This window comes from Eriocheir sinensis, unplaced genomic scaffold (genome assembly GCF_024679095.1).
Source record: "Eriocheir sinensis breed Jianghai 21 unplaced genomic scaffold, ASM2467909v1 Scaffold515, whole genome shotgun sequence".
NCBI classification, from domain to species: domain Eukaryota; kingdom Metazoa; phylum Arthropoda; class Malacostraca; order Decapoda; family Varunidae; genus Eriocheir; species Eriocheir sinensis.
Genome location: NW_026111849.1, coordinates 306959 through 320326, shown reverse-complemented (window position 1 = coordinate 320326; position 13368 = coordinate 306959). Strand labels below are relative to the sequence as shown.

Here is a 13368-nt window from a genome sequence, read left to right as displayed (position 1 = left end):
CTTCACGCTTGCTACGAAGCTCTTGTTGAGCAGCTGTGGTGTCCAAAGAGTCTAACAATTCATTCTTAAGAGCCTCCAGCTCCTCATTCAGGTCTCGTTTTTGTTTTTCAGCCTTGGCTCGTTGATTACGCTCTGCTTCCAGATCTTCTTGCAACTCATTGAGCTGTGACTCAACCTCACGCATACTCTTTTGGAGCTGGCTTTTGGCAGCAGCTTCTTCATCTACTCTCATCATGGCCTGAGCCAGCTCCTCCTCTCGCTTGGCTAAATGAATCTGCACTTCATGGATTTGATTCTTTTTCTCATTGAGCTGCTCTTTAAGATCATTGAGGTCAGTCTCTAGTTTGCGCTTTGCTCGCTCTAGCTCGGAGCGACCCTGCTGCTCCTTTTTAATACGGTCCTCGAGGTCAGTAAGCATGGACTCATGCTTAGCCTTCAATTTCATGAGATGTTTGGACTTTTCCTCTTCCTCTGCAAGCGTACTGGACACATCTGAGGACCGCTCCTCAAGCAGTTTCTTCTCCTTCAGTAGCTTCTGGTTGGCATCGTCTAAAATAGCAAAATCTTCCTCCAGCTTCTTAATTTTGCCATCACACTGAACCTTCTCCAGCTGCAATTTCTGACGAGCAGCCTCTTCCTCCTCTAACTGTTCTTCTAGGTCCTGAATTTGGAGCTGTAGCTTTTTCTTCTCAGTAGCAAGGCTACCTGTGCGTTCCTCCTCCTCCTCCAGGCGTGTTTCCATGTCATGCAGAATATCCTCAAGCTCTTGCTTGCGGGCCAACAGACGTGCTCGCATCTCTTCTGCCTCAGCACACAGTTCTGTCTCTGCTTGAAGCTGTTCTGCTAGCACATTCTTCTCCTGCAGTGACTGCTGGTATTTGACCTCCAAATCTTTGGTGGACTTCTTCTGTTGCTCCAGGACATTCTGAACTACCTTTAGTTCTTCTTCCTTTTGCACAAGCTTCTCCTCTTGCTTTGTCACTTGTAGCAATGGCTTCACTTTAGTGTACAGTCTCCACCACTGCCAGTTTCGCAGCTTCAGGTAAGCAGCACAGTTCCGCTGGATGATCCTAATGGCATTCAGTTGCTGGATCCTCTTCTGATAGTTCTTACGGGCCAACATGCCTCGGCAGTATGCCTGGAACTGCACAATGAGGTCTGTCATCTTGATGTCACGCTCCTCTTCTAGGGAGGCCAGCACACCTGCCCTGAGGAAGATCTTTGACTGTCCAATGCGGTACAGGTTGGGCTCCAGTTCCAAAGCCTGGATCATCATTTCACAAGCCTTCTTGCCATCCATGAAGCCCTTGGGGATGACATTGGGTGTCAGTAGCTCGTAGCGCTGCCGGAACTCCTGGAAGGGGATGCGGTTCGGGAAGCCCTGGCGACAGATTCTGATACCCTCCAGGACACCATTGCACCTGTATGAATTAAAGAAGGTGGTATGAAGACAGCTCTCTGCTTTGGGAAATTACTTTTTCAGTAATTTGGCTTCATAAGCAGGGATTGTGTTTCAGCTTGAAATGCAATGTGAACTGCCATTAATGGAAGTAATTAGATCAAATAAAATGCAATTATGAAAGCACTATATACAACCATCCTTTTCACCTCTATAGAGGAAGCCTCACCTCAGTTGGTCAAGAACAAGTCCAGCATCAATCTTGCCTGCCCGCTTTTCATGGTTGGGGATGATGCAGCGTACAAAGTTGGGGTTGGTATTCCTGAGTGTCATCATGAGCTTGGTGAGCTGCTCCTTGTACAGCTGACTCACAGTTCGGAACATTCCCTTCCTGGTGCGTGCTCCAAAGTGACTGTCACCCATTGCCTGCTGTGCCATGCCCACAATCTCAGCTGAAAAAGTCAGAATGAGGGAAGTCTAGTCAGGATTATAAATACTATTATGATGATGACCATCATCTCAATAAGCAAACTACAAAGGACTAGTTGGCCTTTATAAGGCAGCTTCGCCAATTTTTTTCATTTATTTATCCCAAATTTGATTAAAATGGGGAATGTACTTTTAGATGAGATTGCTTCTCTTGTTGACATTGATAAGTTTAAAGCAAAAGTCAACACCTGCCTGTTAACTCAAAAGGGTATTGTTTTGGTAACCCCTTATTTTCATTCTTCTCCTTACTTTACTGTCACTGTGTTATTTTTCATATCTATGTATGCTCATTAAGGGGACTGTTTGGGTCTATATCAAATTTTTTTTCCCAGATGCCCTTTTGTGGATCCCAACAATAATAATAATAATAATTCTGAGAAATAAAAATTCATGTTATGTTTAAATGTTATTAAAAAGTAACCATCCCAAAAAGGAGATGACCAATCAAATGACTGGACTAGAAACAGATGGTGGGTGCAACAAATAAAAAAATAATTTCATAGCAAAAAATATGAATAGGGCAACATGAAAAAACTAAGCAAATATTCTCACATATTTATGCATGGCCACACACACACACACACACACACACACCAAACACCTACACTAGAGCACAAGTAAATTTGCATATCTCTCTCTGTGTGTGTGGCCACCTGCACTCACACATCCATACACATACATACCGTCTTTCCAGATCTGCACCATAAATGGGTCCTGAGAAGTTTGCAGAAGTGACACAATGTTTTCATTGAGGGGGTCCATATTTTTCATGAGCCACTGGTGGCCAGAATAATCAACCTTCCCAGCATAGTGCACAATGGCAAAGTCAGCCTTGTCACGGAACTCTGATTTGCAGTACTTGGGGTGGACAGAGTGGGAGGTGTTGAGCTTGTCAATGAAGCTCTTGTCTGTAGCTTTGGGGAAGAAGCACTCCTCATCCAACAGGGCCAGGATACCCATGGGCTGAAAAAAAATATATATATGTAAAAATACATGATAAAAAAAAAAAATAATAATAATAAAAAAAAAATAAAAAATAAAAAAAATAAAAAAATAAAAAAATAAAAAATAAATAAATTGTATTCACTAATGCTCTAAGATAGGTGTTCTACAACCCATGTCATCTAGTTTTTGCATGAAAATTTAGGCAAATTATAGGGATAACACAATCTTAAAAATGATCTATTCTTCCTAATACTTCTCCCCTAAACATTTTTTGCATCTTCCCTCCTTCACCTCAAAATAAAATACTTCCCTCCCTCAGTAACACACAATCCATCCTTTAATCTCTCAACACCACAAACAATACTTTTCCCATCTTTACCACCACACACAACACTGCCTCCTCATACCTTCATGAACAGCACACTTCCTTCCATTCTCCTCTATCACCTTCACACACCAGAACTCTTCCTTCTTGATTCTACACTTATTGATGAAAATAACTTTTTTCCCCAACTTGTTTTTTACATGAACTTCAATTTGTGGAAAGGCTGGATGTGTAAATTTTGCATATGTAATATGAAATAAATATTACCAAGAGCAAAAATGGTAATGTGTTTCATCAGAATAAAACACAGTAACAAAGAATTTAAAGTTACTGCAAAACACTTTATAAATAAAGTAATACAAAAGCAACCAGCCTAAGCATATTTTTATGTTATCATCATTATCGTGTAGGGTATGCAACATGGTCTCAATCAACTGCACTGAGTGTTTTACAAGCAGCTGTACTTTCATCCCTATCATTACACACTAACATCAAGTGTTTTCTAAAGTCTATCAATTTTCTCACCTATTAAGGAGCAGGTGCTTGACACTTGTTTCTCATGGTACTTTCATTTAACATTTCAATAAGTTCAAGAAACACAAGGCAGAGGAAATGCTACCACACTGCACTATGACAAGTGTGAACTTGAGGACACTGTGTCAGTATGAACAGTGAGCATGAAACAGCAACACTCCTCTTGAAGCAGAATCACATAAGTAGTGTCACTTAACCCTTTCATTGCTAAACGCTCGAAGCGAGCGTTAGGCGTATTTGCTGGTGGTGCTAAACGCTCGCTGCGAGCTCCAGCCACACTCAAACCTCCTGCGTATGAGTGTTCCAACAATATTTCTCACAACATAGGATTGTCAACTGAGTGGGTTCTCCACTAAATTTGGTGAAAAATCATATCAGCCCAGTACAGAAAATCTACGGACGAGTAACTGATGGATGTTGTTGACCAATATAGCGACATTTTTGCATAGCTTCACCTATCACATGACTGATTTTTTGACCAAATAGTTGTAAATTTTGCAGTTGGCAATACTGCCCTGCCAGCACCCCATCATCAACAGATCTACAGTAGTTGCCTTACGGCTGACCGTTGCGCAAGTATAAATGTACGTCTTCACAGGCAACACCCCCTGAATGTGCCTGTACTTTCGCAGGAGAGGCTTACATTACCGAATCGTGTAGATCTTGGCCTCCTCTTTCCAATGGTGTTTTTGTTTTTAAGCTGTGATGAATATTTTTTGAGATACAGAGGTTAAAAGAGCAAGCACTAGCGTCACTTGCTGGTGGTGCTAAAAGCTTGCTGCGAGCGCCAGTTGCACTCACAGCAAAAAACACCCCCTGAACGTGCCTGTACGTTTGCAGGAGAGGCTTACATAACCAAATCTTATAGATCTTGGCCTCCTCTTTCCAATGGTGTTTTTGTTTTTTAGCTGTAATGAATATTTTTTGAGATACAGAGGTTAAAAGAGCAAGCACTAGTGTCACTTGCTGGTGGTGCTAAAAACTCGCTGCAAGCACCAGTCACACTCACAGCAAAAAACACCCCCTGAACGTGCCTGTACGTTCGCAGGAGAGGCTTACATAACCAAATCTTATAGATCTTGGCCTCCTCTTTCCAGTGGTTTTTGTTTTGTTGCTGTGATGAATAGTTTTTGAGATACAGCGGTTAAAAGAGATCCCCTTCCCCCGCTGAGGTACCCGAGCGCGCCTGAGGGGATAGTCTCGTTGCGAGTGCTTTGCAAGGAAAGGGTTAATTGTGTAAATGGTAGTAAACCTAAGTTATATTATGACATATGCTATTTAAAAAATACACATTTCACCTTCTCAATGAGGTCAATGGTTGGCTGGAGGTCAAGGCCGAAATCAATGAATTTCCATTCAATGCCTTCACGCTGGTACTCTTCCTGTTCCAGGATGAACATGGTGTGGTTGAACAGCTGCTGAAGCTTCTCATTGGTGTAGTTGATGCACAACTGCTCAAAGCTGTCAGGTGGGAAATGCATAGATATAAGAAACACATTTTAGTCATATGTACGGACTAACTATATATATATAGATAGAGTATATATATATATATATATCTATATATATATATATATATATATATATATATATAATATATATATATAATATATATATATATATATATATTATATATATATATTATATATATATATATATATATTATATATATATATTATATATATATATATATATATATATATATACACCATATATATAAAGTCTCTAAATGAGTTTGATATCAACTTGATGCCTTTTTAGAGGGAAAAAAAAAAAAAAAAAAAAAAAAAAAAAGAGGGAACTCATTTGAACCCTACATGTGATCACATGAGTGCATGTAATATATAGATTGATAAACTAAAACTACTTTTCTTGTATGTAAACAAATAGTGAAGCAAAACATGCATGAGTGATTTTCAGATGTAAAGAGAAATAAAGTAGTCTAAAATGGTCACCTATAATGAAACCAAGTAAAATTACAGCCCACTCCTATTTCTCTATCCTAACATTTAACTGATCTCACCACAAACCTGTTCATGGCAAAGATTTCAAAGCCAGCAATATCCAGAATGCCGATGAAGGAAGCTCCCTGGCGCTTGGTGCGGTCTAGGGAGCGGTTGATGCGCATCACAATCCACTTGAAGAGCCTTTCATACAGAGCTTTGGCAATGGCCTCCACAGCAAATTCACACTGAAAAAATATATATATAAATAAATAAATATAAAATAAAAATAAATAATAAACAAATAATAATAATAAACAAATAAAAGAGAGAAGGTTGGTACTAGTGTAAGAGCTTATCCAGCTTGTCCTCATTCAAAACAAAAGGCCTTATTCAAATCCATATAAAATCTACAAAGAGCTGCCCATTAGAAGACTGACAAGACACTTTTTATGTTGGTCTCCTAGGTACACAAATTTCATGGCTTGTCTCTGCAAAAGAACAAATTCCTTGAACTTTCCATAATCCTTTAAATGAGACTGCACTTTTTGATTATTAAGGAATCTTGTATAAGGATAAGGAAGAGGGCGTGTGGCAGTGATACTGAAAGCTTAAACTTAGAAGCTGAGGGGACTGGGGGTTGAATACAAGTTGGTAACAATTGTAAAGAAAAGCAACATATGAATGGTGTATGACAATATTCTTTCCTTCCCCATGCTTTCAACATGACCATACCCTTTCAACATTCTTTTCTCTAACTTCATTTCACATGACTTCCTTTTTCCTTTCTTACCCTCTCAACTCTGTGCACCTCATTTCACATGACTTCCATTTTCCTTTCTTACCCTCTCAACTCTGTGCACCTCATTTCACATGACTTCCTTTTTCCTTTCTTACCCTCTCAACTCTGTGCACCCTGCATATGATCCTTGAGACATGAATTCCTCTGCACTCAATCCTGACCATTCTTGTTCTAATGAAAAAAAAAAAAAAAAAAAAAAAAAACCTTATTGTGACTCACCTGTTCCTTGTTCTGTGCCTTAGTGACAGTCTCTCGGCCCACTTTGATGCGGGGCTTGAGGAATCCACGCACCATGTCTGTCACATTGAGTCCCAGGAGGTGGGCCACCTAGAAGGGAATTATCAAGTAATCACAACCCAATCCAACTTTGTTATAACCTGATATAGCTCAGCTCAGGAAGAACTTTCCCACATTAACTACTTGCATCTGCATAGTTAGCAAATTCTCATAATTATAAATCTCAAACTGATTCAAAACATCAAATTACTCTAGATGAAAAGAGAGAAGTGAGAATAGAATTACTAGGAAGCCCAAGTTTAGGAGTACATCAAGGGATACACAGTAGGAACACAACTATGTTACCTGCTGTGCCACAGTATTGTCAGGTAATGTTGCCTGGTCATTGCTGCGCTCTTGCTTGAACTGCATGTTGCCGAACATCAGCACGGCAGAGACAGTCCTGAAGACGGCTGTGAGGTAGCAAAACACGATTAAATCAAGACCAGGAAGGAATGTGAAAAAAAAAAAAAAAAAAAAAAAAAGAGAGAGAGAGAGAGAGAGAGAGAGAGATTTCCTCATGTCTGTTTAACTCTTGTAACAGCATTAATATTCATTTGTCTCCCACATAAAACAAATTCAATTTCCACTTAGGAACACTCACACTGGATGTCATCGTTGTTCATGCCCATGATCTGCATGGCCTTCACAGTGGCTTGGAATTCAGCTATCTCATCAATTCCTGCCACAGTGATCTTGCCCTGTGTCAAGAAGATGTAGTGTTTGGGGTCTTCAAGGATGAAGTCTCCTGTAAAGAATGGTAAGTGGTGAAATAATGGTGACAAGCAATAATAGTGTATCAGTTATGTTAACTATCTACCATCTTCTATATGTTGTTTGCAAATCCACAAACTTTAGTTACGCAAATCTGGGGGATCACCTTAGTCCTGTACGTGAGAAGAAATAAGTCATAATATGATTACAGGATCACACCACTGCCACCACTCATGCAACGAGCTTCTCGCTAATTAGGAAACAAGTAATCTGCTCAGGTGTGGAAATACACTCTTCCCAATAAAATGCCCTGGATTTGAACTTAGGCCTGTAAGACATAGACCCACACACTAACGTTTCTCTTGTTGGCTGGTTCCTGCCAACAGCTGATAAAAGATGTGGAATGTGCGCTCATCTCGGGTCTGCCGGATGGTGCGGGACTTCTCCAGGAGATAGGTCTCAATGTTGGCACCAGCAATGTACCCAGAGTTGTCAAAGTTGATCCGGATAAATTTGCCCTGAAAGGAAACATTTAATCAACTTTTTCCTTCTATGCAGGAACATAACATTGACTATCTTTCTACTGCAAAGACCATATAGTAAAATCCACATATTAAATGAAATCTACATATATCAATATCATCATACCTATGACTACTGCAATACTTACAAATCTGGACGAGTTGTCATTCTTGACAGTCTTTGCATTACCAAAAGCCTCTAGGATGGGGTTTGCCTGCAGCAGCTGTGCCTCCAACTCCCCCTGTGAGCCACGATAGAATATTAAACACATGGAATGCCTCATAGTTAAAGCAAATGAAAGACAACCACACATGAACCACAAACACTTGATCATTACATTATTTAACTCATTAAAGAACTTTTATGCTATAAATTTCATAGGTCTCACCAGTATTGGAAAAAAAAAACCAGGAGTACTATCTGATTTTCATAAGTATAAATGCTCAGAAATAATTATACAAAGCAATATACACAATATTTCATTTTACTACATCTGGCCAAACAAAAATCATGAATGTATACCATACGAAAAGACAGCATACAAAAAACTGCTGAGAATAAAAATAAAATCAACATATCAAGCACAGCACTCACATGGAGGTTTTGGTGATGTTCTCGAGGCACCATCGAGGAGGCGAAGCCTGGGACTTCAGGTCCCTGGGCCAAGACCAAGGTACAGGGTGTTTGGAGGCTTGCTGATGAAAACAAATACAGTCTGTTCAAGGGTGGCGAAGACGTTGAGATCCCAGAAAGCCTCATATATCTTGGTAGCGTAGTTCATAACAACGTTGAGTCTGGCCAGGAAGTCTATTTATGATTGGTTCGGCCCATTGCATATGGACTCGCTCAGCACGAGTATATGGCGTTGTCGATACCTGTGCAGACACAGACAAAGATCCGGGACCTTTCTAAGTCCGTGCTCCCTGTCTTAATTTTGGGCGGTTGGGTGGGAGACATGGACACCAAAATGGGACTTGAGAAGTGGATGATGCTGGTGGCACCACGGTGAATCATGGATATCGCTGAAATGACTTTGTGCCGCCGGCGACTACACCGTGAGACTGATTCATTACATATTACATGTATGGTGCTGTCAACGCCAACTCCGACTTACGGGCACGGGCACGTTTTCCGGAAGCTGATCCTGCTCATCGGGCTGCCCCAGACAATCCTGGAGTGAGGAGGCCAAGGACGCCCACGGAGTTCGTCGCTTGAGCAAGTCGATGATCCTGCCGAGGTAGAGATATGCTGGTTAACAAGGCGTTTTTATAATACTCTCCTGATTAAACACATTATAGTTTGAGAAACCATTGCAACGACACACGGCCTATGATCGAGGCTGGCTAAGGTAGACCCTCGACTCCAACACATCATCCGAGGAGTGGTCACAGCACGCCAGGCAACGCCTCGCTGAGTCACCTTCGACCCAGGCTAATACAACATCGGCCGCTCAGCTCCTGCACATTTTTTTATCGGTACCAAGACAGCTCAAAGGCTACACATAGCAATAGACAAACAAACCCGCTACATGCAGGATTGATGTTTGTTGTCTTTTACGTTAACTTTTTTTCTTGAGTTACATGTTAGCCAATTAAATAAGTGATAATATTGACTGATCAGCTTGTTTCCAGCACATTACTATGATTATGTGGATGCTTATTGCTTGGCATTCACGATTTCTCCTTAAATGCGGGATGTAACTTTTTTTTCTACCTTGAGACAGCCTTTTGCAGGTCTCCTCAAATTGCAGAGAAAAATAAAGAGTGACGTATAATGGCCACAACCTGCATGACAGAGATGTAGTTTATCTACACGTTTTTCCCTCATGAATTAGTAGTTGTTAATATCTGACATGCCTGAACACACACACACACACATTATTACACACACATGTTTTCGAGGCTGGCAATGCATGTGTGTGTGTGTGTGTGTGTGTGTGTGTGTGTGTGTGTGTGTGTTTGACAGACATTGGTCGTTAGAATCCCTTTCGCTGAATTCGTGTTCTGGTGCCATGTCTTATTCACTTCATTATAATTCCACCTTTAGAACAACCTGAATAGCAAAGTAGCTTTGAAGAAGAAGAGTAAAGAATCAGAAGAACCGAATATGATCAAAAAACTACAACCCCAAGCATCGTAGGATGGAAGAGAGCAGTGGAGAGATGAGATATTAGGTACCCTTTGCCATCAGGATGGAGTGCATGCACGAAATACTGAGATAGAGAATTTAGACATTAAGAAAGACCTTTGTCCTGATGATGATTATGGTGAGATGACCTGTTAATCTTTCCACTACACCGCAAAGGAAGGTTGTAATGAAATTCATCACAGCCGGTGTGTTACAAAGCAGACAACGGATCACTTCGATACAAACAGACGGATTATTTTTCAGACATTTCGTGATGATTCCTGCGTTGATCTTGACACGCTTCATTATCACCCAGCCACAGAGTATTTCATTTATATAGACCAATAATATCTAAAAAAGCGATTCCTGCAATTTCATCACATTTTCATTAATATAGTTTTTCTTTTCATTTATTTGCTCGTCTATCGAATCAATATTAGCATGACATTTCCCTTTACTCATTAAGCTGTGTAAGTCTGCTAGTGTGTTATTAGGCTTCCTTTTTATTACTCCTTCCTTCTCCCTTCTGTTTCTACTCATATTTTAAGCCGTCGTCATTGGTTCCTTATTAAACTTTGCGGCAAGAAATCTGTTTATTGTTGTTTTTCATTTTTCATTTCCTCTATTTAGGATAACATCGTAACAGGTCATTCGAGAGAGAGAATATATATATATATATATATATATATATATATATATATATATATATATATATATATATATATATATATATATATTTTTAACCTTTTGACAAATTTTTTCCTGAGATTTCACTTGCAACTCAAATTCAACTTCGACCTGATTGAGTGATTTTTTCTCTCACTCCTGGCAATAATTCTTGGGAGAGAAGGGGATTTATATAGGCAGAACAGTAGTAGGAGCGAGAGGGGGAAGATGAGTAGGAGAAGGGGAGTGATGAGTGAGGAAGAAGGAGGAAGAGAGGGTGAGAAGCAGATAAAAGAAGATGAGCAAGACAATATGATAGATGATGAGCAAGTTGTGCTAAATAATAATAATAATAATAATAATAATAATAATAATAATAATAATAATAATAATAATAATAATAATAATAATAATGATACTTCTACTACTACTACTACTACTACTACTACTACTACTACTACAACTAATGTTATTAATAATAATAATGATAATAATAATAATAATAATAATAATAATAATAATAATAATAATAATAATAATAATAATAATACATAGAAAAGAACTATACAATTAAATATCATTACATTCGTCAATAAATAACAAAAAAAAAAAAAAACAATAGCATAGTACAACAAATAAATAAACAACAACCAGATGAAGATGTTGATGATGATGATCTGAAGAAGAAGAAGAATAGGAAAACTAAATAGAAAAAAATCCTAAAAGGAGGTTATGATCAGCGAAGGTAATCTGTATAAAAAGATTGGGGAAAGAGGAGGAGGTGAAGAGGAGGAAACAGGTAAAGGAAAATAAAAAAGGAGGGAGGAGGATGGAGGAGGGCAGAGGAGGAGGAGGAGGAGGTGTTATGAAACATGGAAATGTGAGTAGCAACAGAAAAGTATTTTTGGCTCATTACGAGGTGTTGTTCTGCTCTAGGTGATTTAATCTTTGTTCGACAAGCTTTACTTGGTGCCCGCAAGGTAACAGATGTGCCGAAAGCACCTTTTGATATTCAGTTTACTTCCCTTGTCGCAATGAAATGACGGTCGATTCGATTTTTGAAGGAGTTGATGGCCATTCTGCATTTACTATTTCCTTCTGAGGGAAGATTGTTCCAGGAAGATGACTTCGGTTTGAGGAAGAAACCTGCTGCAAAGGTCTTATGCTACATCGATTTGATTATCGGAATGTAAGCCGTTATTTCTGACTTCCTGAGTTTGTTGTTTCAGGTTCAAAGAACTTTGAATGATCGACGTTGTTGAACTTTTGAAGCACTTCTGGAAGACTTGAATCATAATCCTTCGTAGGTTGCCTTTTCTAGTGTATAGAGATTAACGCCTGATATTCAATCTATTCACCTCTTCCCCTTCCCTGCAGAGGAAAAGCCAAGGCTTCGTGGACCAAACGGTATTATTAGTGACGAGGAGTGTCTTTTGATGCACTGCGCGAAGCGGCGAGAGCGGGAAAGAAATTAACTAATTGCCTCTCTTGACGAAAAGGAGGTAAGGCCAGCTTCTTCTGCTAATATCTTCGCTTATGTTAATGCTTTTATTACAGCATTTTTTCCATGTTGCTGTATTATTAATTGAGTATAGAACAATTGTAAATTTTCTAGGCCTTTAAATAAAAAAAATCAGTATTAAATGCGAGAAACATTTATTTATTTTCTTGGTTTATTCAAGACCTTCTGCTTTGCCTTTTTTGATAATTTAAGTTTCAACACTGAAACGCACTCTCTCAACAAGTTATCGTGCCCCGCCTTTTCAGTCTCAACTATTCACAACAGTTGTCTTTTTGGAAAGTTGTTTAGAAATGGTACTTCAAACCATAAGCATGAAGATTGCTGGGACGAATTTTAAAGTGACGGACTGACAGGTTTCGAGCCTCCGGGCGGGTTGTTTCCTAAGTCTGTAAGGGAGTAGGCGTGTGGTGGTATGTGGTACCCGTGCTGGGCTTCCCACAGCCAGCTTGCCCCAAACTTCAGACGTCACTCAGGTAGGAGCTTAGCAAAGCTCAAAGCAATATACGATGATACCATTTTCCACCCACTGACAGGAGCTTTCTCTAAAGCTAGTTAAAATATATTTACAAGGAGAAGCAATAAAGGAAGAATGAGATGTCTCATGGAATGTGGAGGATGAATAAAGCAAAATAAAAGCAGTTTATTCTAACGAGGTCTCCTAAGCTCTGCCCACAGGTGACGGGACGAGATGAGCATTTGTAGTTAACATCGGCCATTGGCTACCAACCAATTAAATACGATCAATGTAAATTCTTTGGTTATATATAGTGTATGTCACTGTATCGAAGCACTGCTTACATAAGTATCATTGCCACACAATATTTTTCCATAGAAATAGAAATTTAAACGGCATGCATTAATGTTTCGGTTTTCAACGTTTGTCTGATTTTGGTAGTAGTACCACACTACACGGAAAGATAGCTCGAAGGAAGAAGAGAAAATAGCGTTTCGATAATATTCCTTAACGGAAACACACTCTCTAAGCTGACGCTTCTGACGAAGAGGAAGAGAGATAGATTGATAATTCCTACGTAAGTCGCTTGAGCTCCTTTCCTCGTATGGTTGAAACTCCTCAAGGTTGAAATAATTTTCGTGGCTCGTCGT

The 13368-nt window shown here is 39.4% G+C and overlaps 1 protein-coding gene across 1 annotated transcript; it reads right to left on the bottom strand.

Annotated features, from left to right (window-relative positions):
- LOC126992894 (myosin heavy chain, non-muscle-like) lies at nt 1-8453 on the bottom strand (the record flags this gene model as incomplete). Its single annotated transcript, XM_050851725.1, is given in 10 exon segments — nt 1-1421; nt 1629-1851; nt 2572-2851; nt 4991-5153; nt 5723-5883; nt 6657-6764; nt 7020-7126; nt 7318-7461; nt 7783-7945; nt 8098-8453. Coding segments are annotated over 10 exon segments (2956 nt in total), but the record flags the coding sequence as incomplete, so codon positions are not given.
- Nucleotides 8454-13368: the final 4915 nt, after the last annotated feature.